General features: G+C 40.9%; 2 protein-coding genes across 13 annotated transcripts in view; both read right to left on the bottom strand.

Annotated features, from left to right (window-relative positions):
• Positions 1–2150: 2150 nt before the first annotated feature.
• LOC117947161 (retinoblastoma-like protein 2) lies at positions 2151–11947 on the bottom strand. 2 transcript variants are annotated; one of them, XM_034875793.1, is made up of 14 exons: positions 11720–11947; positions 8286–8408; positions 7736–7842; positions 7251–7354; positions 6890–7027; positions 6350–6514; positions 6034–6103; positions 5824–5933; positions 5268–5444; positions 4635–4706; positions 4305–4365; positions 3546–3703; positions 3202–3366; positions 2151–2949 (listed from the first exon to the last, which is right to left on the bottom strand). In XM_034875793.1, the coding sequence occupies exons 2-14, from the start codon at positions 8357–8359 to the stop codon at positions 2698–2700; spliced, it is 1653 nt and encodes a 550-aa protein (XP_034731684.1). In that variant the 5' UTR covers positions 8360–8408; positions 11720–11947; the 3' UTR covers positions 2151–2697. The 2 variants fall into 2 exon arrangements, with proteins under 2 accessions (XP_034731684.1, XP_034731693.1); XM_034875802.1 differs by having other exon boundaries at positions 8286–8410; positions 11757–11921.
• A 2016-nt stretch (positions 11948–13963) lies between these two features.
• chd9 (chromodomain helicase DNA binding protein 9) overlaps positions 13964–25920 on the bottom strand; it is a 69317-nt gene continuing 57360 nt past the window's right edge. For 5 of the 11 annotated variants that reach the window (XM_034878118.1, XM_034878181.1, XM_034878176.1 and 2 more), the window contains 16 exons: positions 25759–25848; positions 24911–25014; positions 24401–24518; positions 24216–24273; positions 24068–24116; positions 23632–23878; positions 23325–23530; positions 22039–22914; positions 21620–21819; positions 21125–21355; positions 20021–20198; positions 19501–19649; positions 19091–19321; positions 18623–18772; positions 18239–18343; positions 16777–17748 (listed from right to left, as the gene is read on the bottom strand). In XM_034878118.1, coding sequence (XP_034734009.1) covers positions 16777–17748; positions 18239–18343; positions 18623–18772; positions 19091–19321; positions 19501–19649; positions 20021–20198; positions 21125–21355; positions 21620–21819; positions 22039–22914; positions 23325–23530; positions 23632–23878; positions 24068–24116; positions 24216–24273; positions 24401–24518; positions 24911–25014; positions 25759–25848 — 3964 coding nt within the window. Of the gene's footprint in view, positions 17749–18238; positions 18344–18622; positions 18773–19090; positions 19322–19500; positions 19650–20020; positions 20199–21124; positions 21356–21619; positions 21820–22038; positions 22915–23324; positions 23531–23631; positions 23879–24067; positions 24117–24215; positions 24274–24400; positions 24519–24910; positions 25015–25758; positions 25849–25920 lie in introns of all 11 variants that reach the window. The other 6 variants (XM_034878129.1, XM_034878138.1, XM_034878163.1 and 3 more) reach the window with 6 other exon arrangements.

Genomic DNA, 25920 nt, shown 5'->3' with positions numbered 1-25920 from the left:
ACAGCTTTCATGTTTCAAAAAAGAAAAATCATGTTTCTTACCTTCAAGAGAGTGATGAGGTGAAAAACATGGCACTCAGCCGGATGTCTCTATATTTTTATCCTTGTCTTTGTCTGTTGTTCCATTGGTTCCTTCTGTAGATGCTTCCTTGGTGGAAGTTGCCGTCTTCGGCCTCTCTTCTGGCATTTCAGAAGGTTCCAGCACTGGGGTTCCCCGGCTTGTGTTGCAACCCATGATTTGGCAAAGTCTTAGTTTCTACAGTGCACTGTTCAGCTGATGGTAGACAGAGGCGTATGGAGTGTTGAAACACTGGTCATAACCCAAGACCTGGATAATGTTGTGGGCTCAGGTGCTTTTGTTCTCTATGGCAACCTCAAGACTTCCTGTTAAGTTTGGGCAACTGATTGTTTTGGTTTTACTTTACAAGCTTTTGTCTGCCGTTTGTACTGTACTGCCTTTCTGTAATTACCTCCTAAGCAACATTGGTTGAGAATTAACTCTCTAGCATGCCAAGACATGGTTACGGCCAAACACTGAAGGGGATTGTGTGTCAATCACTGGGCAGCCATAGTTTCCAACAATGGATGTGCTGGGAGTTTCTGTTTTCATTCCGTCATAGGAATATAGATTTTTTATGTCTCACCAGTCAGTTAATGTCAGAGCAGATCTGTATTTACAGGTCTACTGGGTCCAAGGAAACAAAAAGTGTGGATCATTAGTACAGACCGCTTGTATGATGGTGGTGTGTGAGACAGGATATCTAATTATACTCAATTATATTAAATCATAAAATTGCAGTCTTTACTTTAAATTATGGAAGTGGGTCCCTTGCTGGTTGGCCATTAGGAAGCACTGCTCTGCCAAGTAAAAACAGGAACCACAGGAGAGTGAGGCCATTAACTGTTTAAAGTGGAAATTCAACACAATCCAAATGGTCTTTGCTGCTTAAGTCTAACAACTTTGTTAAAGAATAAAAAGAATAATCTATTGGTTAATGGCTTATTGAATGATAAAGTTATAAACAGACAGGAAAAGGAGAAATATGGTCAACAATGTATGTTTATTGTGTATGTATCTTCATTTAACACTGATTGCTTTTTAAAAACTGGAGTTCATGGTGGCACGGAAGATTCCATGAAAAGTATTTTCAATTTAGCAGCATCTTTTAACAACAATTAAATACATGGTTTCAGACATGAAAATACTCTGCTTTATGTTACACACATACTAATAGGCATACACTATTTTATTATTGTCCATGCCTATTTAGAAAAGAAGATGTCTCCTACTAAAGGGAATTATCAATGTTGGCTATGTGCACTGGAGGATCAAAGTTTCCACATCATATCTGTGTAAGTCAAATACTGGACCATGATTGTCTTTCAAACAAATGTCATAAATCCTTGTACACATTAAATATACTACTTAAAGTACTTCAAACTTCACTTTGAATGAAGTGGCATGCTGCTGCAACTTCTGCACTTTCCCTTTGTTCCTGCAAAGAATTGAATTATTACGTTTCATCATTTTTTTGATTGCCGATTTTAGATCCTTTTAAGGGGGGCTCAGGTTTTTTTTCCATATCCTGTGTCACTGTCACCAGTGCTATGCACCTGTAACCCAGTCAAGAAAAGGGCAGAAACGTACTGTTGGCCAATCAGAGGTGGTTGTGCCAGACTCACGCCTTTGGCTGAGTCTCTATCTATTCTGTCAGAGGGAGAGCAGGAGCAGTTGTGAAGTTTAACGTTGGTAGTCCTCAGAGGAGAAGTTTGTCATTTCATGGTGCAGATAAGATCCCAAATTTCAACCTAAACAACTATAATCTAAAATTGCTTAATGCTAGAGCATTGTGTCAAATTGGTCATTATTACTGTGAAGTTTCAGGTTTAGCTCATTCATGGTGTTCATAGTGTCAAAAAACATATGTTGTTGTTCAGTAGCTAGCTCAGAGATTACTGTCTAATAAAATGATGTCACATTCTAATTAAAGGTCTCCACCCTTAAAGTCTGATCCTAGAATCGCCCCGGGTTTTTCAGCAGTCCCAATTTAGCAGGATTTTGAAAAATGTTTGAGTACATTGAAGAATGTATCATTACAGGATAAAAACACACTGAACACTTCATCCCTCACTTAATCAGAATCAAGCCAGTTAGAATCAAGTATTCCTTAAAGCCATAGACACTGATGAAGCTTGACATTCGCTCATCCACATGAGAAGGCAAGCTTGTCATACAGTTTCAACTGCGGCACTTGATTAAACTTTATTTTTCGGTGGAGAGTCAACTAAGCACTTTCCAGCAATGATCTACGTCATACAACATTATGGTTCATTCACATCAACCTGTAAGCTGCTCAATAGTCTAAAATCGCCCACTGGGCTGAGGGTTTAGTGCCTTTTCCAAGGACCGTAGGTGTCAGAAATAGTGCAGGGCAAAAAAAACAATAAGTGTAGACTGCAGATGAGACATAGACAAAAAATTTGGCCCAAAGGAATTCCTAAAGAAGTATTTTACCACTGGAAAACCTTTTTAAAATTGGTGCTACATGACCAGAGAAAACAGAGAAAAGAAGCTGTGATATTCCTTTTTTTAAATATTGGCAAAGTGTTCCTTCAACAGATAGCTGACAAGGAACACCTGCCATTAACTTTACAGCCCCAGCAACCGGAGCAGTGAGACTTAATGCTCCTCTCTGCTCTAGTGCAGCTTTGGCTTTGTAACTGGAGACGGTTGGTGCTGGTCTCTTCTTGTCACACGATCATTCACCACATTCCTCAGTCGCCTCTGCCAGGCTGACTGACCGTCCAAGCAAAGCCTCTTCGCTGAAGGACCATCTTCCTCCTCCTCTCCTTTCTTCTGGTTTTCCTCTTCTCTATCCAGTGATACCACATAGCATCGCTTGTTGGGTGGCCTGCCCGTCCTGATCATGTTATTGATCTTCTGCAGACACTGTGGAGACGGGAGGGATATTTGTAGCAATATTTAACAGTAACTTATTCAGTTAATCATTTTTAACTGTGACTTAATCACTGAATCATGATGAAATCAATACATTGTTTCCGTTAAAAAAGGTTTACTAATAAACTAAAAAAACTGATAAAAAAAATGTATATCCAATACCTTCTACCCTACACTGTGAAAAAATTTGAATTTTGAACAATTTCATCACAGAAAAGGGTTTCCAACATTGTGGCCACAGACCTCTCGGGGGCTTGAGTTGAAGTAGTACGAGAGTCCGGGTGTACGGGGGGAAGTGGTTTCTGTGTTGTGTGGTGAGATGTAGATGGAATGGCTGCTGGACAGCCGCTGTCTGCGAGGAGATGCTTTCCACTGTCGGGGGTATGGAGACAAAGGAGGAGTGTCTCTCTACACAGGGGTGACACAGAACGTGTTGAATAAAAATCCCATCTTTAGTGATGTAGTGATACAGTATTGTGATATTTTACAGCTACATGAATGGGCTTTTGGGTTTTTGTTATAACAAAGTATTGTTTTCTGTTCTTTTTCAGTTGTCAAAATTCTGACGCTTAAAATGGTTCACTTACTGCAGAGGTTGGGGCAAACTGCTTGGCAAAGTGCTGCATCTTTGCAGTGTAGATCTGGTTGTAAAAGTAAATAAGATTTCCCCACTCCTGGATAGGTTCTGGGTAATGTGTTGACGGTGTGTTGGGGGTTGGGATACTGACGCCATGGTCGCCATTATCTGTAATCAACAATGTAATAAATAGTGGCTTCTCATCCTGGAATTGTCTCCTGTTCCATTACTGATATGATGCAAGGTAATATAGTATGAGTAATTGTGGTAACTTGATGTGTTTAATATTTTATACAATGAGTCATTGCTCTCCAGCAACATAATACGTGACTTATGGCTGACATGGATGTGCTGCCTAAAGGCCTTCAGTTAAAGGTAACGTGTTGGTGGTGGAGCCAAAGGGGAAAACAATCTGTTTCATTTGGGCTAACAGGATCTGTCTGTCATTAAAATAGCTAAATCAAAGCATGTGTAATCTTTTAATTAAATTAGCATAATTTTAGCAATTTTGCGCAAAAGCATAAGGAAAAAGTTGCAAGTAAAAATCATTTCGTAAGTAAAAGGCTAAACAAACAGATTGCTAGTAATATAAGTATGAAGAAGGAAAAGTTGAGTTAGTATATACTGATGCATTTCTTAATATGTGTAAATCAGATGTGTTTGTCTCCTCCGGGTAATAACAGGAAATACCGACTCCATACTATATTGTCCTGCATGCAGATGAGTGAGTGTACTCTCTCATACTCTCTCTTACTAAAGGGTTTCTTACTGTTGTTTCCACTGAGATAATTTTCTGTCTCTGTTCTGGACATCAGCACATTTTTGCAGACCTGAGAACCGAAAATGTCTGTGTTCATTACTTTTGAACTAATATGGCAGAAACCTTGTTCACACTTTCATTATGTTAATCACACAATCTTTTAATTTGATGACACAGTTTTGTTATTTAGTAACATTTTGTATTTTAATAATCCAGTTTTGTAAGCTATTTAGCTTCTAGATATGATATGCATCAGCTACACTTTGTGTTCTTTATGGGTCATAATGACAAGCAGGAATAATGAAAAAAAAACAAAAAGAAACTTAAACTTAAACTTACACTTTTGCTGGCAAGTGGCTGAGACGTGTAGCGATTCATTATGAGTTTGAAGGGTATCTCCACATTTGTAATCTGTAAAAGCAATGCTAAAAAAATTAATAATTTGACAAATGACCGTAAAAGGTGCTGAGAGTGTACCATCAGAGCTATTAAAGCCTAGTCTCGCCTGCAAGCAAGGCTTCTGCCGATTCCACACAGCATTGGGATGGGAGAAAAATGTGCTCTGGTTTATTGGCATTTCTTTGAATTAATCATATTCTTCTCAGTGCAGTGCTAAGCACCGGGTGGAGCCAAGCCATGGTGCTGCTGCAAAAATACCCTCTGGTACTTAACTTCCTTTTGGGGTAGAATGTACGTTAAAAGGTTGTTTTAGTTGTGCAACAGAAAACTCAGATTGAACAGATAGTCTAGCTTACGGTCTGGATTTACCCTGCAGAAATCTGAGAGAAGGTTAACCATAGTAGAGAGAAGGTTAACCATAGTAAACTGGAGTTTAAAATTACAAAACAAAGAAAGCAATAGGTGCCAGCCGAAAAAGAGGTACATCTGGCAGAATGTCCCGACGGCACCGGAGCAATCCCGGAAGTGGAACATTGTGGAACATTGATACATCGTTGATTAATCAAAGCTTACCTTGGCTATAATGTAGATGGCGCACATGAGCAGTTGGTCCAGGTGACGGTCTACCATGAGGTCAGTGCAGTAGACCAGAGAGTGCTCAAAACAAGTCCAGATCTTCAGCCGCAGCTCATCACGAATGTTCAGCGTGGTACACAGCTCCCTCAGACGCTTGCCCATCAAGCTGTAAACCTGAACCAAAGAGAAAACATGACCATACTAAAGATCTCCAAATATTCCAAACAAATGATCACATTCCCATATTACATTGTGTCACTGTTATAATATACAAACATAGTGTATATTTAGACAACACATAGTAAACGTAAAGTTGGCTATTTGACCAGCTGGACATAAGCTAAACCGCACAGAATACAGTGTGATCTGTCACAAACTCCTACATCATTTTAATCGACTTTAATGTAGATTATTACAATTATTATTAATAGATGTAGATTAGCAGGCTTTTTCTCTCTTGAATGCATTTTTAAATGGTAATTGTAATTTTAGCTCCAAATAACAGTTATCGTCCCAGTCAAGCAGAATGTTATGGTGTGCTAGATTAACTGACCTTGCGAGCAAACAGATGGAGGGCGTTGCTTCTCTGAGGCCTGCTTCCAGCTGATGGGGAACGCTGTTGGTCAGTGCTGTCAGACAGTTTAGCTCCCAAATTGAGCCCCGCTGGCAAAAAAAACAGCCAAATCCATAATGACAATGCTGTAGTCTGCCATGAATTAAAATTTGTTAAAAATAAAGGGGAGCTTTGAAACTACATGTATACCTCCTGGTAGGTTTGTGTCAGGTTGAAAGTCTGTATTCTCTGAATCTTCAAGCTGTGTAGGAAGCATCACCTGCATATTATGACAAAAATCAAAACCCTCTTTAAGGCCACGTATGTGTGAAAAAACACTACTGCTTTTGTTGTTTTGATAAACGTGTGCCATTCGGTCAGTAGAAAGAAACATTTGAATCACATTTCCAATTTAATCTACCTCAGTAATCGTCATCAGCATCACTTTGGAAGAACCTTGATTATTAAATTATCTTAGACAACTCCTGGTGCCAGGGTAAGTGTTTTTTTGCGTGTTATTGCCAACCTGTTTGCAGGTGGGCAGATAGCCCTCGATAGCTCTGATGTCTTTCCACAGCGGCGAGTCTCTGGTCCAGGACAAGCTCTCCAGAACTTTCTCTTCAACTTGGGCGAGGTGTCTGACTAAAGAGCGAGGCAGGCCCACTTCAGCCCGCAACACCAGCTCAATCACCTGTCAGACCATAGGAAAACAAAATGGAGGGCGGAGGTATGCTCAAAACTGGGATGTTGCTTTGATTCAAATCTCAAATCAGATGGGAACTATCTGGTAAAAAAACTAAGTCTCTACTCCCTCAGAAACCACTGTTAAGTTAAATTTATTATTATTATTATTAAGTGTGTCTGTTCATAAGTGTTAGTTTTAAAGTCACAAACACTGAATTGATTTTTATATTGGCTAATACAGACCCTGACAAATATTTGTAAAATCCTGTCTGTGTACATTCTCTTGTTTCATGGACGTTCATTGAATGTTTTATACATACGTGCAAACATGTGGTCACCTACTGTACAATAAAGCAAGCAATAAAAGCAAGCTTGGGCACACCTTCAGGAAGTGATATGGTGCCAGTTTTAAGATCTGAAGGAGAAGGGGAAAGTCATATGGTAGATGGTTTGAGGATATGGTTATCTCCAGACAACAGGCCACCAGACAGCACTGGAAAAGATCATTCTCCAAGATGATCTGCGACAAACACATGCACATCACAAAACAAAAATGTAAATAAATACAGAAATACAGAGATCAACACTTTGAATTTAAAAAGGCTCAGGAAGGACATACACATAAAGTAAGTATAGCCCATTCTGTATCACTCAGTGTCTGTGCATGCAGTGCCTCCAGTGTGCAGAAAGGGTTTTGTTAAACAGCAGTTCCGCCTGTGGCCAGATGAGGGCAGTCCACTCACCGAGATGTCAGTAATGCCCAGCCTCTTCCTCTCTTGACATGCAAGATACTCCAGGATCCTGTAATACCAGATCCTGGATCTTTCACAGCATTTTGCAGCCAAATCTGTGAACAGTATCACATGGATTGTATGTGACATGTATCAACAACAAAAGTTTCTTTCAGAATCTGATACCTGTCATTAAAAAACACTCTCTAACCACGTGGGGATTTAGAATCCCGTAGGTGAGCAGAGAGTGGTTCCCTTCTCCGCTCAAAGACAGGTTGTTGCTTCTGATAGAAACAGACAATGATCATAAAATCAACCATAAAAATTCTAGGTCATAAACCAGTAACACCATGAAGCCTCTAATTGTCTGTCCTCCCAGGAATATTGAACGTATGGTAAAAGAGTTCTTTAAATGTGAATGCATTTAGCTCCAACATTGAAGTTCCTATCACATCCACTCATCCCGTTATGGTAGGATCATTAATCATTTAGTATACCGTTGGTGTTCCCATTTCCTGCATTGTCCCTGTGGTGTTGCAGAAACATGCGTAGCATAGATGCCAGTCTTGTTTCAATTGCCTCAGTTGGATCTCTGGAGCAAGCCCTGAATCAGAGCAATTTATATCAGTTAGTACAGTAGCATAGTGGTTAAATGAACGGGAGTCGTTAGAAAACATTTAAAGATGTTATAGAGGTTTCTCAAAGCCCTCAGGGCAACTGTAAAATAATTTTAAGAGCATACAGAAACCTCCTAAACTAAACATAATGTTTACACATAGTGACACAAACCTTTGTCTTAATGCAAACCTGTGTGTTATATAGTCTCAAAACCAAAGCTATGTGGAGTGTTATTAATTGAGGTAACACTACAGAGACAGCATTCTCCCTGTAACACTGGTCACTTATTTAAGGTCTTTTGTGGTTTATTGTGACCATTATAGCATTTCGTTACAGTACTTGTGCTAATATAACACACAGAGATAATGTTGTAATTCCATACCAACAAAATGGCCGCTGTGAGTAATACTGTATGAAGGCAGAGCTAACCTGAATAGAGCAATCAGACACTCACTAGGGCCAAACCTTGGCCGTCCTCCGTTACCCTGAGGCCTGGTTGCCATGGTGAAATCCACACTCACACAGGATGAGAGTCACCAAAGGAATGGGCACCTAAACAAGGAAAAGAACATTAGAAACAAACCTTTCAGTGCAGTACAATCTGGCCTCATCAGTCAACCACTAAATAAATACAATTTGTAGAAATGGTTAGATGTCATATTTTTTTATTCATAGTTTGCTTTATTAATATGTATTATTTCCATGTATCTTTATATTTATATCGCACTGATACTGCTTTTTTAAGAAGCTAGGCACAATAACAACACTCACATTGTACTTATTAAAGTGATAACTTTCACCATAGAAACTTGGACAGGGTTTCTGTGAAGTCAAACTCCCAGCTTTTCCAAATGCTAAACAATTGGCCTACCAGCATCTCACAAATCAAAAGAGCTAGGCTAGCTGTTTTGGGAGCGTGCCTATGTTCCCACAGGAATATGGTCCCAAATTTTTACGATTTTTTTTTCACTGAAAATAAGGCCCAAGGTTCCCCTATTCCTCAGATTTTTTTCAAAATTATTCCCTATGATCCCACATTTTCTTTTTCATAAATTTGTATAAGATTGTATCCCCCTTTTTCCCAATTTGGGGCTAGGGTTGGGGGTCAACCCTAACCCAACCCTAACCCTAATTTTAATAATAATATTAGAAATGTGGGAATATAGGGCTGACCCCACTGTTTCCGCCTGCTTCCAGTTTGTATGGCAAATTAAGCCAATCCCTTGCTGGTTTTCGGCATCATATTTAGCATACAGAAACAAGAGTGGTATCAATCTTCTCATTTGTGATGAGGTCACATGTGTTATTGTACATCATACATAAATGTTGACTGACGGGTTGAGTCAGTCCTCAGCTTCCATTACAGGACCTTTAGTTGCACGATTTATGATGTAAACAATGATCACAAGTGATCGAAGGCCATGGGTCTTATCCAACACCACTTTTAACAAGGTATTTTTACGTAGTTGTAGTACTATTGTGAATTCCTTCCTCCACTGGAAACAGCCTTCTTCTCTACCTCAGCCATTAGAGTTTCTGTGTGTGTTTGTTCCACTCCATCTCCAGCCTGAGTAGAGACACTGTTCCTCTAATCACTCCCACATGTGCTGTTTATCATTCTGTGTTACTGTCCTCAGTGAGTCAGACAGCATGTGGTGATACACGTGTGTGTGTGTGTGGGGGGATACATTCCTTCATCGGTCTTGTAAGTACAGGCTGGGCACCATGTGTACAGGACACTTATGTATGCAAAGCAATTATAACCATCCTCATCAACTTTTATTGTGGTAATTAACCTAATATTTTCTCTTCATTTAGCCATTTTGAGCCCATCACTTCATCAGATTTAGTTAAAAATTGTAACCAGTATTTTAAATACTATATGTAATAGTCACACTCAGTAGCCGTCTATTGTAAAAAGCTCTCTTGACTTTCTTACTTAAAACATGGCTTGTCCACTCACACAGGCTGGTGTTCTGAATAACACCTTTTTAACGACCGTTCTCTTGACAATGACAGGGGCTTTACCGCTAATAGCTTTCATTACTAGCTACCTTTGTTCCAGTCTGCAACCGTTTCCTCCACTAATGTCACAGAGCTTTGCTATTAATAGCATTTGATTCTGACTTTTGCTTTAATGCTCACACAAGATGCTTCTTCACTCTTGCTTTATTCCTCAGTATTCACACATCTCCAAGATAAGGTCCCTTTAATCCTGTGATGATCTTAATGAAGTTTTTAATGACATTAATTATTGATCAGTATTGCAGCTCATTTGTCTACTGCTTCAGATGGGCATGGCCCAAATGGATTTTAAGATTTTGTTGTCAACATTGAAGGGATTTTCATTTGACCTAGCCGGTCTAATTTGTTTTATAGATGTCTAGGTAAATGACCAGGTTACATATGTTAAGATCTTGACATCTTCCCATTCTTTTTTGTTTGAGAATTTAATTATTTGGGGTCAAAAAAGGTTAATATGTTTTTATTGTTGGTGTAATGCCAGGTTTGTCTCTGTGCGAGTGTAAACTAGTCAATAACAGTAATAATCAGTGTAAGGAACAGAGAGACTTGTGTAAAAGATACTTCTTCACCAAAGCATATTTCCATAAAGCATTGCAGTGTATTCTGAGACCTCAAAGACTGTCTTTACTCTGAATGAGCATTGTCTTAACAACACTGCAGTTTAATGGACCAAAAAAGGCTTTCACTTGATTCACTTTCAAATACTGAAATTAGGAGAGTAGACCATGCATTTATGACACATTTTCTCAGTCAAAAAACATGCTGTCTTACTAATTTCAACATATGCAGATTTAAGACAAGATATTTGTTGCAAGAAAACCCTCAAAAGTAATACAGACTGACCATACCTGCGTTAATAGGCTGGCAGCTGCTCATACACAATGTATGAGACTTTGAGTCCGACATATGACCTCCAGGTCTTGACCATTAATTATCTGATTAACCAAGCCCAGATTGGTCAAGAAATATTTGTTCGTGGCCCTTTGACAACCAATGGGTTAACGCGTCATTACCAAAGATGATCTCAGACAACTTTACGTATAATGTCAGAATCAGGTTTAATGTATAAAACATACTGGGAACTTGACTTTGTATTTTTGTTGCTGTCAAAGTACACAGAAATAGACATAAAGCAACATCCAACACAACATGTTTCTTGGCATTTTTATTTTCCTGGAAACTCTGTTATAAAATCTGAAATCAATGTACACTCTGAAATGCACAAATCGTCTGCCAAATGTTATGGGTTACACCCATTTCCTGTTTTTTTCACTGACAGAAGTTACACTGAAATACGCTTACTTCCACTTTCAGACACATGTTTAGCATTTAAATGTTACTTTTGTTAAGTGAATTAATGTAATTTTTGATTATCAATAAAATTGTACTGTAAGTGCAGTAGGCCCGGCTGCAATTGAGCCATTTGAAATGGTAGTGGTGATGGCGCAGTAGTTATGACACATGCATTTGGTGTAGGAGATCTGGGTTCAATTACCACTGCAGTACATCAACCAATGCGTCCCTGAGCATGACACTTAACCCATAGATGCTCCAGAGGTGTGTGGCCTCTTACATTTATAGCAATTGTAAGACGCTTTGGATAAAAGCATCAGCTAAATGACATGTATTGTAATTTAAAACAGTCAATTATGAACCGTAGAGACTCAGTCTGGGATACAGCCTTTAGTTATTGTAACTCATGCAGAAGTGGATGATGACAGTGTTACATTTTGCTTGTCAGCTGACTTTACCTGGAAGATTTTAGTCATGTCACCTAAGTTGAACTTTGGAACTAAAAACAAGACAACTTAAGTCATATAAAGTCATAAATCACTTACCAGTGGCAGTCACTCTTGTGAGTTGTTTTGGTTTCAGGAGCCAGGTTGAGGGTCTTTTGATCTAAGAATCCCCTGTGTGTCCCCTATATGTACGGCTGGTAGCAGAGAAGTGCTGCAGCATGGTTCCCAGAAGATTGAGGAAGTTCAGATCATTGGCTTCTCTCAGACAAGCCCCAACTTGTCACTTGGGTCTTTTTGCTACGAGAAGCACTGAACAGTTGTTGAAGTAACACAGGCCACTGAGCGCCACCAAGAGGAGGAGTGGAAGACTTACAGTAGAGAGTAAAACTTGTTAACCCTTTGCTGATGTTCAGCAGTTTAACTACCCACTGATGTGTTAAATCCTGTATGTGGTATTGCTCAAGAAGAGAATAAGAAACAAGTTGATTTACTTTTTTTTACCAGCAGCACAGTTTATTATGAATCATAAAAGCTACAATATAATGTGCAAAGAATGTTGATAACATCAACCGACATATTTTCTAGATACATTTAAGATTAAGTGGATCACCAACATTAAAACAGTTTTCAAAACGTTTATGTAATACTTAGGCTATGTACCGCACGCTGCATTACAATAGCTATAATTAGCACCAAGATAACCCAATGTTGTTAGTAACACCAGTTTTCGGATTTGTTGCTTAGCACGTTGATTAAAAAAAAAGGAACCCTTTTGTACTTACTGCTTTCAACTTAAAGTTATTTTCAAATTTTCTAATGTAGAAAATTTTACAGTTACCTCAAGTTAAGCACAGTTTATTTTCTGTCACTGCAGTTTTTATGCAAAGAAAAGCTTAAAGGTCCCATGATGCTCTTTGGATGCTTTTACATAGGCCTTAGTGGTCCCCTGATACTGTATCTGAAGTCTCTTTCCCGCAATACAGCCACTAGAGCCATTCCTTAGGACGTGCCATTTCTGTCGTAGCTATTGAGGGAAGTGTGGGGGGGGGGGGGGGGTGTCTCTCTCTCTCTCATAGGGGGGCCAAATTCTCTGGGGAGGCAAAGCAGAGAAACAGGAGGTAACCTTGCACCTTATGACCTCATAAGGAGCAAGAGTCCATATTGACCCATGTGAACTTTCATTGTCTTAAAGGCAGAGCAGGATACCCATAGACAGTTAAAGAAATGGACCAACAGATCCCGTTGCTTTTTGCTAGCACTTTTCTGTTGTAGGCTGAGCGTTACTGTTCAGCCTCCAACTGAGCTTAAAGACGTAGTTTTGACGTGCACAACCTATCTGAAAGTTGTAAGTCTTCTGGTAGCTGTGTCAAGAGAAATCTGAATCATTACGAATCTTGCAGAGATGGAGAGCGTAGGTATATGTTAAAAGATAACATAGGCACAGGCTAATTCTTGCTAACTAAAATGATAGTTAACATTAGTAATTGAACCTACACAGCTAATGTAAGTCGAAAGTGCTTGCAAGCTTACCCTATACTGTTCGGTAATTCCTCTACTATACGGAAGTAAGTCACATAGTTATTACACAATCACAACTTATTTTTTACAAAAAGGTCTGCTACAGAGCCATAATGGGAGATACATGGTAATTGAGCCTTTTATACACTGTCATCTTTCTTAAGAAATAAACAATGGACAAATAGTATTTAAACGCATCCAACGTAAAGTTATTCACTGTCAAAGTGACGTCAAAATGAATGGCAGTCAATGGGATGCTAACAGCCGGTGATGACCTGATAGCATCAAAATGGCGCCAAAGGAGTTATGCGTTGTGAAGAGAGGATTACCCCCTTGAGGAGACCCAGGGCTCGGTTTACACCTATCGCCATTTCTAGCCACTGGGGGACCATAGGCAGGCTGGGGGAACTCACCTATGTTAAAAATGTGAAATTGTCATGCCATGGGACCTTTAAGGCGTGCTTTCATCTAGGATCAGAAGATCATTTATACTGCTTTCTACAGTGAGTGCCAGTTTGGAAAACGGATTGGAGCAGAACAGTAATAAAGTGTACACTTAAGGAGTGCCATAAAGACCCCAACACTTATGATTTCTTGAATGAGGCGCCGAGACAAAGCAACAGGCAAGGCACGCTTAATTGATAGTCAGAAGAATATGTTTAATAAAAATAATTAAACCTCAATTTCCTCTATAGAACTTCATAGAAAGTAATCCAATAAATTACAAATGACTTTTAAGACGCATTTTCCTGCACTACTAAATTATTTTTACTACACAGACCACAACTTGCAAATATTACAACTGTCCAATGAAGAAGAAAAAAGAAGAAAAGAAACTGACCAGGGTGATATTTAGGATATTATCAAGCTTGAAAATCAATATACAGAACCAATGATGCTCGTTTTGTCATCTCAGTGATAACATGTATGAAAACGGAAAGTAAACCTCATTGTACAGCAGTAGTGTGTTTTGTCATTCCTCTTGCATATTGGTCATTGTTTACTTGTGTTTAAAGTAGATTCAACACTGCCTCTCTAGCAGCAACAGTGCTTCGGGAGTCCTTGTACAGTACAACCTCGGAAATAACATTAAAGACAACCAAAAAGTTAAATCTTTAGTCTACCATTTTTTTTCTCTATATGTGGCCTAAAGAGGTTTAGCACAGTCATCAATCCATCGCTGTGGGCCAACACATTTTTTTTTACGTATGAATGAAAGTCGTTAGATCAATCACCTACTGCAGAAGAAGCAATGGCTGGGTGTTTGAATAAGGGCACTACGGGTTTAAAGAGAGCAGAGGTGCAGATTTATAAAATGACAGTGGCATGTATAAGTTCATTGCTCAGACATAGAAAAATACTGTAATGTTAGTAATTAAAAAAAAAAAAAAAAAGCAATTGCATTGTAAGCAAAACCCATGATGAGGTCTATATCTAACAGGCATACAAGGAAATCACTTTAATGCAACATTGGAAATCAAAACGTGTTTTCAGCCTTTGTGTTCAGACCGTGGGGCTGCTCATGGTTTCACCCACTACAGAACAATGCTACAGTAATACTTAAGAACGAATCAGACTGAGTTAATTCAAGGGGGGAGAGAGACCAGTTTCACCCAGTCTTAACAAAAACCTCACCTCAGAAATTATTTTGAAATGTGTATCTAACAGTCCACTGTGTAACAGCAGTCCTAGAGCCAGAGAAAATTACTAAAGGTACTTCGGCTTGAATTCCAGTGTTTATGTGTATCCTGGTTACAGATGAACGTGAAAAATGTGCAGGGACGACAAACGAAATGCACAGGCATGGAGGCGAAGCACAAATCTGAGCGGTTAGTTTGTCAGACAGCGGTCAAATGAGATCGTGAGGTACAGGATAAGGGCACTTCTACATCTAGCTGAAGCTCCATTAATCAGCAGAACAGAGTCGAGACAAAGTGAAATACACACAACCAAGCTGCAAACTCCCACCAACACACACTGCTATTGTTTAGCCCTTCCTGAAGCAAACTTGTTTGGCACAGTGTTGAATGTAATACTCAAGACTATGACATTTACTACAATCTTAGAGAGGATTTGAACTATTTTGTGCTTGTGCCGTGTAGGTTGTGTAAGACTTTGGTAGACAGGTGCTTATGTAACACAAAGTCCTCCAAATTTCTTATGCCATGTTTGAAAGTCAAAAACACTTGTAATGGTAGCAGTTTTCTACGGGTCGTAGCCTTGCAAGGCACCCTACTTAATACACAACATTCAAACTGGAAAGTTACGGAAGCAGGAGATACCAGGTCATAGGAGTCCAGCCAAAGAAAACACAGTGGAAGCTCAGTTGAAAGAAAAAGAGAAAAGAAAAAAAGGGGGCCTCTGACAGACATATTCCAGCAGTAACAAGGACATTATGTACATAGACAGCAGAATAACACACCCATGCACATGTACATCTGCACAGTGAAGCCAATCCATCTAGCACAGCTGAGGTAAGATGTAGTCAAATATGCAGAGGTTGTTGTTGGAATATCTATATCAGTAATCCTGAATTCTTCTACACAGAGAACACAAAACTAAATCGAAACCTCAAAAGGGTCAAAGGGCAGTTTTTTGGCACACAGTAAAAGGTTGTGTTTTGTTCCCCACAGCTCAGAGTTTATTAGACTCTGATGCTGAAGTCAAAATCAACAGATGTGCAAGTGAAGGTGTATGCCTACTGTGAGTAGCTAAAGTGCGGCCAGGGACATGTTGTGCCATGTTTGTAAGGTGATGGTGAAAATGAGATTCTAAAATCAGATATGAAAAATTAAACCTTAAAATAAAATTCTTACAACAGATAATTTAATCAGAATCCATTTGACAGAATTACGTTTTTGGGTTTAAAAAATATATATGTATATTTTTTTCCCGGGTTTCCCTCGCAAAGCAAAATTGAAGCGGGAGCTTCGGGTAATTTGGATTTCTAAAAAGTAAGTGAACTAATGCAGGAACAAACTCAACATGACATGAAGGTAAGTGACCGGTAAGTGAGGCTGCGTGAGTTGTGCACTGGGGTGGAACATGGCAGATAGAATCTACAGCTTCAGTGACATTCATTAGCTGCCCAAGTTATTGCTGACATATCCAACGTATGATCTGCAAAGCATAAGTGTCAACGGACCTGTAAAAGTACAGACTATTTACAAGAGAAACCAAAGTGTTTGTCAAAGTGTCATTCCCCTGACCCCCAGCATCAAAATATATTAATAGTACAGCTCAAAGAGCATGTTGATGTAGTTTCACTTTTTTAATAAAATTAAATCCTGACATAATTACAATAATGCCGTTTTTTGTTGCAATTGTACATAATTGTGGTACAAGTTCACAGAGTTCATAAATCTACTAAAGTCTGACATGCAAAATGTCTCAAAACAAGACTGTACCATGTGAACAAACACTGAAATTTTATTTCAGTTCATTTTAAGTCAGTTTTTCCTGTTGTTGTTTTTTAAAGGTTTTTGTAGTCTTTATTACACAACATTTTAGTTAGTTCTGTATTTACATGTAAAGAAATCGCAACATAAGTGCTGGAAAATCCATATATATGTGAATATATGTATACATTTCTAGGCGATACATAAATAAATTTATAATTATATATTCAAAGGATCATTCTAATCACTGGAGTCTGAATCATCTGATGAAGAAGAGCTCCCAGACTCTGATGAAGATGACTCAGCTTTCCCCGAACCCTCAGGACCACTGTTTTCCTTTTGTTCTGCAGAGTCGTCATCGTCTTCTTCTTCGTCTTCTAATGCCTCGTCATCCTCGTCTCCGTCCCTCTCTGCCGCTCGCGGAGTTATCTCCTGCTGCGATGACTGGGAGACAGCAGGTGGAGGAGGACAAGCAGGAGGTACGGTGGGGTCACTTTTTGAGCTCTGCGGCTGTGTGGCAGACACGGGAAGGTTAAGGCCTGGAGTGAGAAGCATCCCTGGGTAAAGCATACTGGAGAGTAACAAGGGGTTAAGAGACAGTGGGTGACCGGAGGCTGCAGAGGCAGCTGAAGCACTTTGTGGGGCGGAAGCAGAGGAAGCGGAGCTGGAAGTGGAGGAAGGAGTCGAGTTCGAGCCCTCTGTCCTTTCTCCTTTGGTGTCTGAGGTGTGAGGGGGGGCTTTAGAGGCAGACAGCTCTCCTGTCACAACGCTGCTGGTTCCTTTTGTCTTCTCCTCAGAGCCTGCTGTGCCTTCCTGAGCAGGCTTCCCGAGCAAGTTGCTCATGCCAATTAGGTTTGGCAATCCAGCCATACCAGACAGCATCATGGGAAACATGGCAGCTAAGTTACTTGCAGCCAGGTTGCTAGCGTCGGACGGCAGCCCCATCAGGCCTGCAGTGAGCTGCAGGGACTGTAAGCTCTGGAGGTTTTGCTGGAAGGCCTGCAGGCTGCTCAGGTCCATTCCAGAGAGGAGGCCGTTGGCCAGCAGGGGGTTCAGACCCAGGGCGGAGGCTGCTGGATTGGGTGCAGCAGCGGCTGCTGCCGCCGCCACCTTAGCCAGCGGATTCTTAGGTCGGCGTCCCCGCCGGCTCACCTCCTCAGGAACAATGGGTCCAGTCAGGATCCTGTCAAACATGCTCTCTGGGAGGTAACCCTGGTGAAAACGTGGACAATACATGAAGGATTAGCAGTTTTACACAGCACAGCTAAAAAGGATTTTTTATTACAAATACAGTACAAGTAATAACAGTAGGGTAAACAAACACAATTGTTGCTAGTTTATTAGGTACAGCTAACTGAAACTAATGCAGTCGAGTACAACAGCCATGCAATTAATCCTACATTACGATACATACAAAGCTATATGACTTTGTTTGAACTGTTTAGCCTGCCCTAATTCAAGTAAAATATTATTAACACATCTCAGTATAACCCAATGCAATTCAATAGAACCAAAAATAAAATGTTCATAAAGTTGAATCAACACCTCCCTAAAATAATTCAAGGCCTTCATGAAAGGATTTGTTGCTGGACAGATGGCTGCATTACAATTGGCTCAAAGTACCTTTCAAAATTGTTAACGGTGTCAATATACAGTCTCAGTAAAAGTTTTCATCTGATAAATGTGTTACTTTGTGACTCACCGACTGTTTGACAACATCAGCCCATTCAGGTGGGACTCCGTACTCAGGATTCTCCTGAAGGAACCGGCAAAGATCCTTCAGAGGAGGAGCAAAGGCTCCACCAACCTACAGGAAGAATGACAGGCAACATGAACAAACGCACAACAGGCAAGATACATATTTACAATAAGGAAACATGCAGACAACTCAAGTGCGTAACACCCCTCTGTGAATCTGACTGCAAATCACTCAAATATCACCTAACCTTGTTAAAAAGGGATGAGTAGTAGAAGGGATCTCATTTCAAGTGAAACTATTGGTCACTAATAGCATAGTTTTTGAAGAATTTTTCAAAGGGTTGGAGGTTGTTCTCAAACCCACATATAATACCACACACAAACACACCTTGCGTGCATTTCTCCTGTTGATGATCTGGACCCTTTCCTCTCCCGTCAGGCTGTTCACATCAATCTTATTGGGGTTCCTGCAGCGATGTCTCTTCTGCTTGGGCCGGCCGTCCTGGAAGTGGAACTGCATTTGCATTTTATTTACTCCCTGGACGTGAAATGAAAAAAAATGTCATGTTGACAGAAAATGCCTAACTGCAGTGACTTTTCTCTACAAGCTAGCTAATAGTTTACAAGGTGTTGCATCAATTGCATTAAAAAAACCTCTGCCCCTGTGGGTGGATATACGTGACAGAAATACAGAAGTGCAGCCTATTTATTATTGCATGGAATCCAAATTTCAACTATCTGAACATTTTTGATGTCTCATCATGACCTTATTTAGCTCTAACATAACTAGAAAGAAATATTACTTTCGGGTAACACCACAAAAAAAAACTGTATTTTATAGGAAAAATTGACTCACAGGGATAAAGGCTCCTGTGTCTGCCACAAAGCCAGGGTGCTCCATTAGCCACTGTTCTAGATCCTTCCTCCTGGGAGCGTCATCCCCAGCAAGCCGGGTGCCATCTTTGAGGTTAATGACAGGGACCCTGCTGTCAGTGTCCGCTGGGACCTGACTGGAGCTCTGGCTGAAGCCCGGCACAGGGGCCACAGCCATGCCCACCTGGCCAATACCACCCCAACCTGGAGGCACCTGGATATACAAAAAGCACAGAAAAGTCTTTTACATTACATCATATACAGAAAACATTGGCAAACCAACTTTATTATCTGTACAAATAACCATAGCACCAACCATAATTTTAAAATTTGAAGCGTTGTGCTAACATACATATCTATTAAGGCACACAAGCTCCTAAGGTAACCACTTACCTGATCAGGAACAGCAGGGACTCTACTCCTGTTCATGAAGAGCAGGTCCATCCCCTCCACGTTCTTCCTCCTCCCCCTCCGCCTCTTAACCACTGGCTGGCCATCCAGTACTCCATTAAGTCTCATCTGACCGCTAAGACCTGGAGGCACTGCAGAAGACGCACCCTGTTAGCTGTGAACTACTGTGTCAAGTTTTAATTTAAAAGAGTGAGGACGAAGCTTTGAGAACATCTGGAAATTATCTTAAATTTTAGGCACTCTCAGACTTAAATAAGCTTTCAACTCTGGTTAGTATATTTTATGAAAAAGTCCAGATATATTTTAGACTGAACATTTTCTACTTAAATATCTGTAAACAAAGCGAGTAGGGCTACAGAAGTTGTCCAGTGTCTATGTGGTTTTCAAGTCACCACAAATATACTTTGCTGCCATCTAGTGGAGGTATAGGAAAACAGGATGGCTCATCTCAACACATTCTGTTTACACAGGTCCCAGTATTCTGGATTTGAAATAAACACACCAGTCTGGAAGCTGCACTGAGGCTTGGTGATGTCTGCCAGGCCTGTGTCCGAGGCACTCTGCAGCTCATGAAGCCGTGCCAGGTACTGCTGCTGGGCCTGGGGGCCCTCTTCCGACTCAAGTGGCCTCTTCAGAGGTAGACCTTGTTTCTGGAAGGTCAACTTCAGACCTCCCTCCTGCTATACACACAGACAAACAAAGGTGTTGGAAATGCCTAGGAAGATTTATAAATCACAGAAAAAAAGAATTACAAAGAAGGAGAAACTTTAGCATTATTGCTCTCTCCAATTGTCCATCCAGCTATTTAAGGCTCAAAGTAAATTTGTCTTGTGTTATTTCCAAGATTCTAGGTATGTTGAAATTATTTTTATGTCAAATTATCTCATTTATAAGAATGTCTTACAATGAAGGCAAATATGTTTAAGGTATTTTCTTGTTAGTAGCATTGGTACACACAGATGGTAGTGGCTATTAGGGCAGTGGGTAAAATCTATTGTTAGTTTGGACTGTAGTGGAAAGCCATGCCAAAGAGATAGCTGCTGTCAGTATATACATATTGTATAGGTAAGAACCAGCAGTTGTCTGAAGGTCTGCTATGTAAAAAAAAAAAAAAAAAAAAAAAACAAAAACATACAATTTGGGAAAATATCCTTGTCAAAAAGAAACACAAAAGCAAGGACTAAATGGAAACAAGTCAGTGGACTGGCAAGTTAATAGCCACATTGCCGAGAAGCATATTAGAAAACACCCACAGCCGAGGTCTCCATTTCAATCAGATTATAAGCAAAACTCCTTCGGTCTAGAGAGGCTTCAAACTGAACCTTATTATATTCTCATGACTGAGTGATTTGTGCTCATATAATCACAGCCTCAGAGACCAATTCAAATTGAGTGTGTGGGAAAAAAGAGGAAGGCTGCTATTAAATTAATCTCTCCTCCTGCCAGGCAGTCAAAACCACTAATCACACCCAAAGGAAAGAAGGAAGAGAACCAGAGAAACATGCTGAACACGGCAGCTAGCACCAGTCATGGCAGCAGAAGTGGTAGGGTGCTACGATTAGGGCGAAGCGGAGGAAGGAGGGGAGGATGGGAGAAATCAACATACATCGTTGAGTTTTACTGAGAACTCCTTGTTTTCTGCAACATGCTTGGTCACCTTTGACCCCTGTGGTGAGGAAGAGGGGTCCTCGCACAGGCTGTTGGCGTTGTCCAGCAGCTTGGTGGTGTAGAAGGAGGCCACTGCACCTCCAGGCTCGTAGACCCGACGTGTTCCTGACCACTTGCCCTTTAGCACTGCCTGGCAGATGCTGTCCAGGCGGTTGATGATCACACGATCCTGAATAAACAGCACAGACACTCAGCCCACTCAAACTCTCGAATCGGTTAGATTTCCCCTCTGCCCACTATCCTACGGCTGATGTTTTTAATATTGATTATTTTTTATGACTTCTATCATTAAAAGTAATCAGAGACAAATACTTATTATATTCAATGATCAAATATTCCCCTTAGCGTAATACAATATTTGATGCTTTGTAAGCCATGCAGTTTTGTTGTTATGTATCTGGGGACTAGATTGCACACATTTACAGTAGTTCACCTTTGGCCAGTAGGATGCAGCGAGCATGTACCCTCCTCCCTGGAAAGGATGCGAGGAGTTGTTAGTGATGCCGTTCTCGGCCGCATGGTTGTCTTGGGTTTCATCCTGTGTAGTGCTCAGAGACGCCACACTGTCCTCATCAAAGCCCTTTACAGTTGTTGCTGCCGGCACTGAGAACGTCACAGGACACAGAGAAAGACCTGATAAACATACCTACGCATTTTAAAGTATTTCCACTTCTTTGGACACATTTTTATATATCTCTTATTATTAAACACAGTCATCTAGAGTCAGCAGCAGAATAACTAAAGAAAAAAATTGTGGGTAGAATATTTACTTTTTTTACTAAAAAAAAACAATAAATGACAATTTCTTTTGTCATTTTTACATTTGAAAGAGTTCAGGTTTGAGATTCTCACCTTTCTTCTTCCCCTCCCCTCCCTCACTTTCACTGTCCTCGGAAGAGGATGAGGAGGACGACGAGGATGACGAAGAGCCAGAGGAGCAAGATGATGAAGAGGAGGATGAGCTGGACCCGGAATGTGACGAGGAAGAAGAGGATGATGAGGAAGAGGAAGAGGAGCGTGATGAAGAGGTTGAGGAAGAGCCATCTGAGTCAGACTCTGAACCCCGCCTAGCCTCCCTGCGGCTCCTTTTGCTGGATTTCTTAGGTTTCCGCTCAGAGGAGTTGGGTGTCAGGGGTTTGGTTCGTGCCGCCACCATCTGCCTCTCTTTATCCCTCATCTCAGACAACGGCTTCTCCTCCAAACCTGTGGGAGTAGCTGGTGCTCGAGGAGGGCTCCAACTCTCCCCCTGCTTCTCCCGGCCATCCTCCCCCTCTGAGGCTAGTTCCACTTTAGGTACAACCTCACTGGGCTCTGCATCTCTTGGCGCGGGTGGAGGCAGCGGAGAACCCATCAATACTGAGCTAGAGGCCTGGGACTGAGGGTGCAGAAGGAGGTTGGATGTATGTAACTGCTGCTGTGCTGCTTTTGTTTGGCTGTAGTTGCGTTGGGCAGCCATGAAGCTGAGCTCAGGGTCTCTCAGAATGTGGTAATCTGTGCGACTGACGCCATGCTTGGCAGCTCCAACTAGCAGGTCACGGTCATGGGTACCAGCCTCCCACCAGACAGGCAAGTCAGAGCTCATCTGGCACAGCGGCAGGCGCTCATAGAGTAACTGATGGCGGAGTACTTGTTCCCTCACCTGACGAAGCAACTCTACTCTGTACAGAGTACGAGATGCTCGTTCCTCTGTGATGGGTTGGATGGTCAGAGACGGGTCCACTGCAGAGTCTGGAACAAAGACGAAGAAGGAGGTGTGAGAGAGTGTGCAAGGCAAAATTAAGGCTGCTCCAGAGGTGCAGGACAACACAAAGACCTGTTTTTGCCTGGAGCTTAAATTTCACTATGTTTGTCTTTCCACAAATGATTAACTTTATCAGCCCCTCTACCTTAGCCACCTTTTTATTAAGGTGCTACTGACCTCCCTACAACATAAAACCATTAACAGCCAAGAATAAAATTAAAGCAACTGGCAACTAGTTGACTTTATGCTAAGAAAAGTGTATATATATATATATTTTTTTTTTAATATGTCAATTCTTTTTGTGAACTTACTCGCTTAAGGTGTGTATAAAAAAAAAAGTTTTTGTGCGTGCGCGTGTGCTTGTGTGTGTGTGTGAATAAGCAAGTAGAGTTCTGACCTCCCTCTTTGGGTGGCAGGCGACACACCCTCCGGCACATGGCGGTAAAAGCACACAGGTATTTCTGCAGGCTCTCGTCAGTCTTCTTGTGCAGCCGAGCCATGGCCCTGAACTTGGTCCAGTCAAACCGGCCAAGGTTTGGGTCGAATACAACACCAAAAGTAGAGACCACACGGTAGAAGTCAGCCTCTTCTCTTCTTGTCCACCTGAGGAAAGAGAAAATATAATATATTGATATTGCTTCTCACTGATCGAAACCTTCAAGATGCATTTAATTTTTACACATTGATCCGCTTTGTGTTCTAACCTTTGTTGCCGCTCAATCTTAGCAACCATCTTGGGGTTGAGCGTGTCGTTGAGTGTAGGGGGCAGCGGGCAAAGTGGAGCCGACAGTATCATGGACGAAGGAGAGGGAGTCTGGGTCTGGTGGATCTGGAGGATCTGCCTGCTCTTGGTGTAGCGTTGAGAGGCTGTGATTAGTCGCCTTAGTCTGGCTGTCAGAACCGAGGGTGAAGGCCAGTAGGACGTTTCGCCTTCTGTTGCTGGGACTGCATCTGGATCAGAGTAATATACAAGTACAGAGAGTGCCATTTCATGTTTTGTGTTGTGTCATACATGTGTCATTTTTATCCTAACTACAAATTTCACAATTTTTTTAGATTTCCATCGCCTCCGGGAAGCCTGTATTTTTAGTCAGCATAGTAATGATAATCCACTGGGAATTACAAGCATTTAACACTTACCTCCAGCGTTGTCAGTGACAACCAAGTCTCCAGGAGAAGAGTCATCATCCTGCATGAGAAGACATTGTGTGATTAGAGCAGGAATATAAGGTTACCCAACTGTGATGCAGTCTTGCACCACATGCCCCTTTGGTTCACGTGTTCTTACCTCCATATCATCCTTCAGCAGGGCTGGAGCAGGCTTGTACTCTGGGTCATCCACATCCCTATACACACACATATAAAGTTTTAGTTTTATTTTTGCAGTTTACAACCTGACACACTGTTTCAAAAATATATCTAAATTTAGACCAAGCACAATAAAACAAAAGACCAGGTAATGTTTGTACTGACCCATCCATAAAATCATTGCCTCTCTGTTCAGCAGCGATGGCCTTCTCATCTGGTCGTCCCACACGCTCTAGGAAACACAGGGTAGGATCTGCACGAACAGTGTTGTACTTCTCATAACCTGTGAGTGTACAGGAAGAAAGGATAATGTGTGGAAACTCGTAAATAGAGACCAGGCAATATACACAATCTGGATGAGTTCCAACAATCACCTTGTATCAATAGAAAACTAAACACTGAAAAAAGTGAAGACTAAATTATCAGTTAAAATAATGTTTTACTTTTTAAAACAATTAGTCTTAGGATAACTTTAAATACTGGTACTGTTACATAGCAGATTGTTGTTTCATGTCAGGTACTGACTTTTCCCTCTTCTGTGAAGTGACCACAGATGCTTGGTAAGTAAAGAGGAGACTAGATAAGTTTAACTTTAAATTTACGGAACAATTTGTTTCTCAGTTGGAATACCTGATTAAATAAACAAATGTCACAGTAAGAGCTGAGTTTTCTTACCATGCTTATAGACACCAAGCAGCAGACACTTGTCAGAAATGGTATCCCACCACAATGCTGGCAGCTCCGAATGGTCAGGGTCTGGCACCCAGATCTTTATCTCACTAAGAAGAGGAGAAGATTTAGACAGGTATTAAATGGTGGGCGACCTTTATCAATTTAATTAAATTACTGAATTTGTTTAATCTGATCACATTTGCGTTTGTAAGTTTAATTTAGTGTTAATGCAAACACTAACCACTGTTCAGGAGGCCCAACATATCACAGCTGGCCATCAAGGGCTTTTTATTGTTAAAGAGAATGAGAATTGTTAAACAATAAAAGCCTCTTTTCCCTTTCAATGGTTATTTCCTTGTTAACAGTGGTTTTGATTAACTATTTTTAATAGCAAAGTATGATTAGAAAACAGAAAGAAACATGACCATCTTTCACCAGCAGGTGGAGCTCTACAACAGTCTTATTCATTTGGCTAATCAGTTGTTTCTTTTTGCAACAGGTTGATACCATATGCTAATTCCCACACTTTCCACTCAGGGAGAAAGATCTATGAGGCAGCTATTTCACCTTGATACGGAAACCCGGCTGTTGCCAATGGAAAACTCTGCCCGGGTCTATAGTGTATTAATGTTGCTTAATCCATCTGACTCACTGCTGTACACATCATGAATTCAGCTATAGCTGAGCAGGTCATACATTACACAGCCACACTACCATCCACAGCATTATTTTGTATTTTTGAAACAGTGTTTCAAGAGTCTCAAGCAGTCAGGGCATTTGTAGAAAAAAAAAAAAGCACTGACAAAACATAGGGCAGAAAGCATTTCTAAGACAAGGTAAAGTCTGCTCACCTGGAGTCCACGCCGTCTAGCACCCTCTGGGCCTGGCTTCCTATGATCTCTTGTTTTAGGTAGTAGAGCATTCTAACCCTGAGCAGCACCCTGCACAGAGAAAAACCACTGGTCACAACAAAGCCCTGACCAAGCACAAACGCTGAGCGAGCAGAACCCACC

This window comes from Etheostoma cragini, chromosome 1, assembly GCF_013103735.1.
Source record: "Etheostoma cragini isolate CJK2018 chromosome 1, CSU_Ecrag_1.0, whole genome shotgun sequence".
Lineage (NCBI taxonomy): Eukaryota > Metazoa > Chordata > Actinopteri > Perciformes > Percidae > Etheostoma > Etheostoma cragini.
Note: the sequence above shows the minus strand (reverse complement) of the source record. Positions and strands in the feature narration are given on the sequence as shown.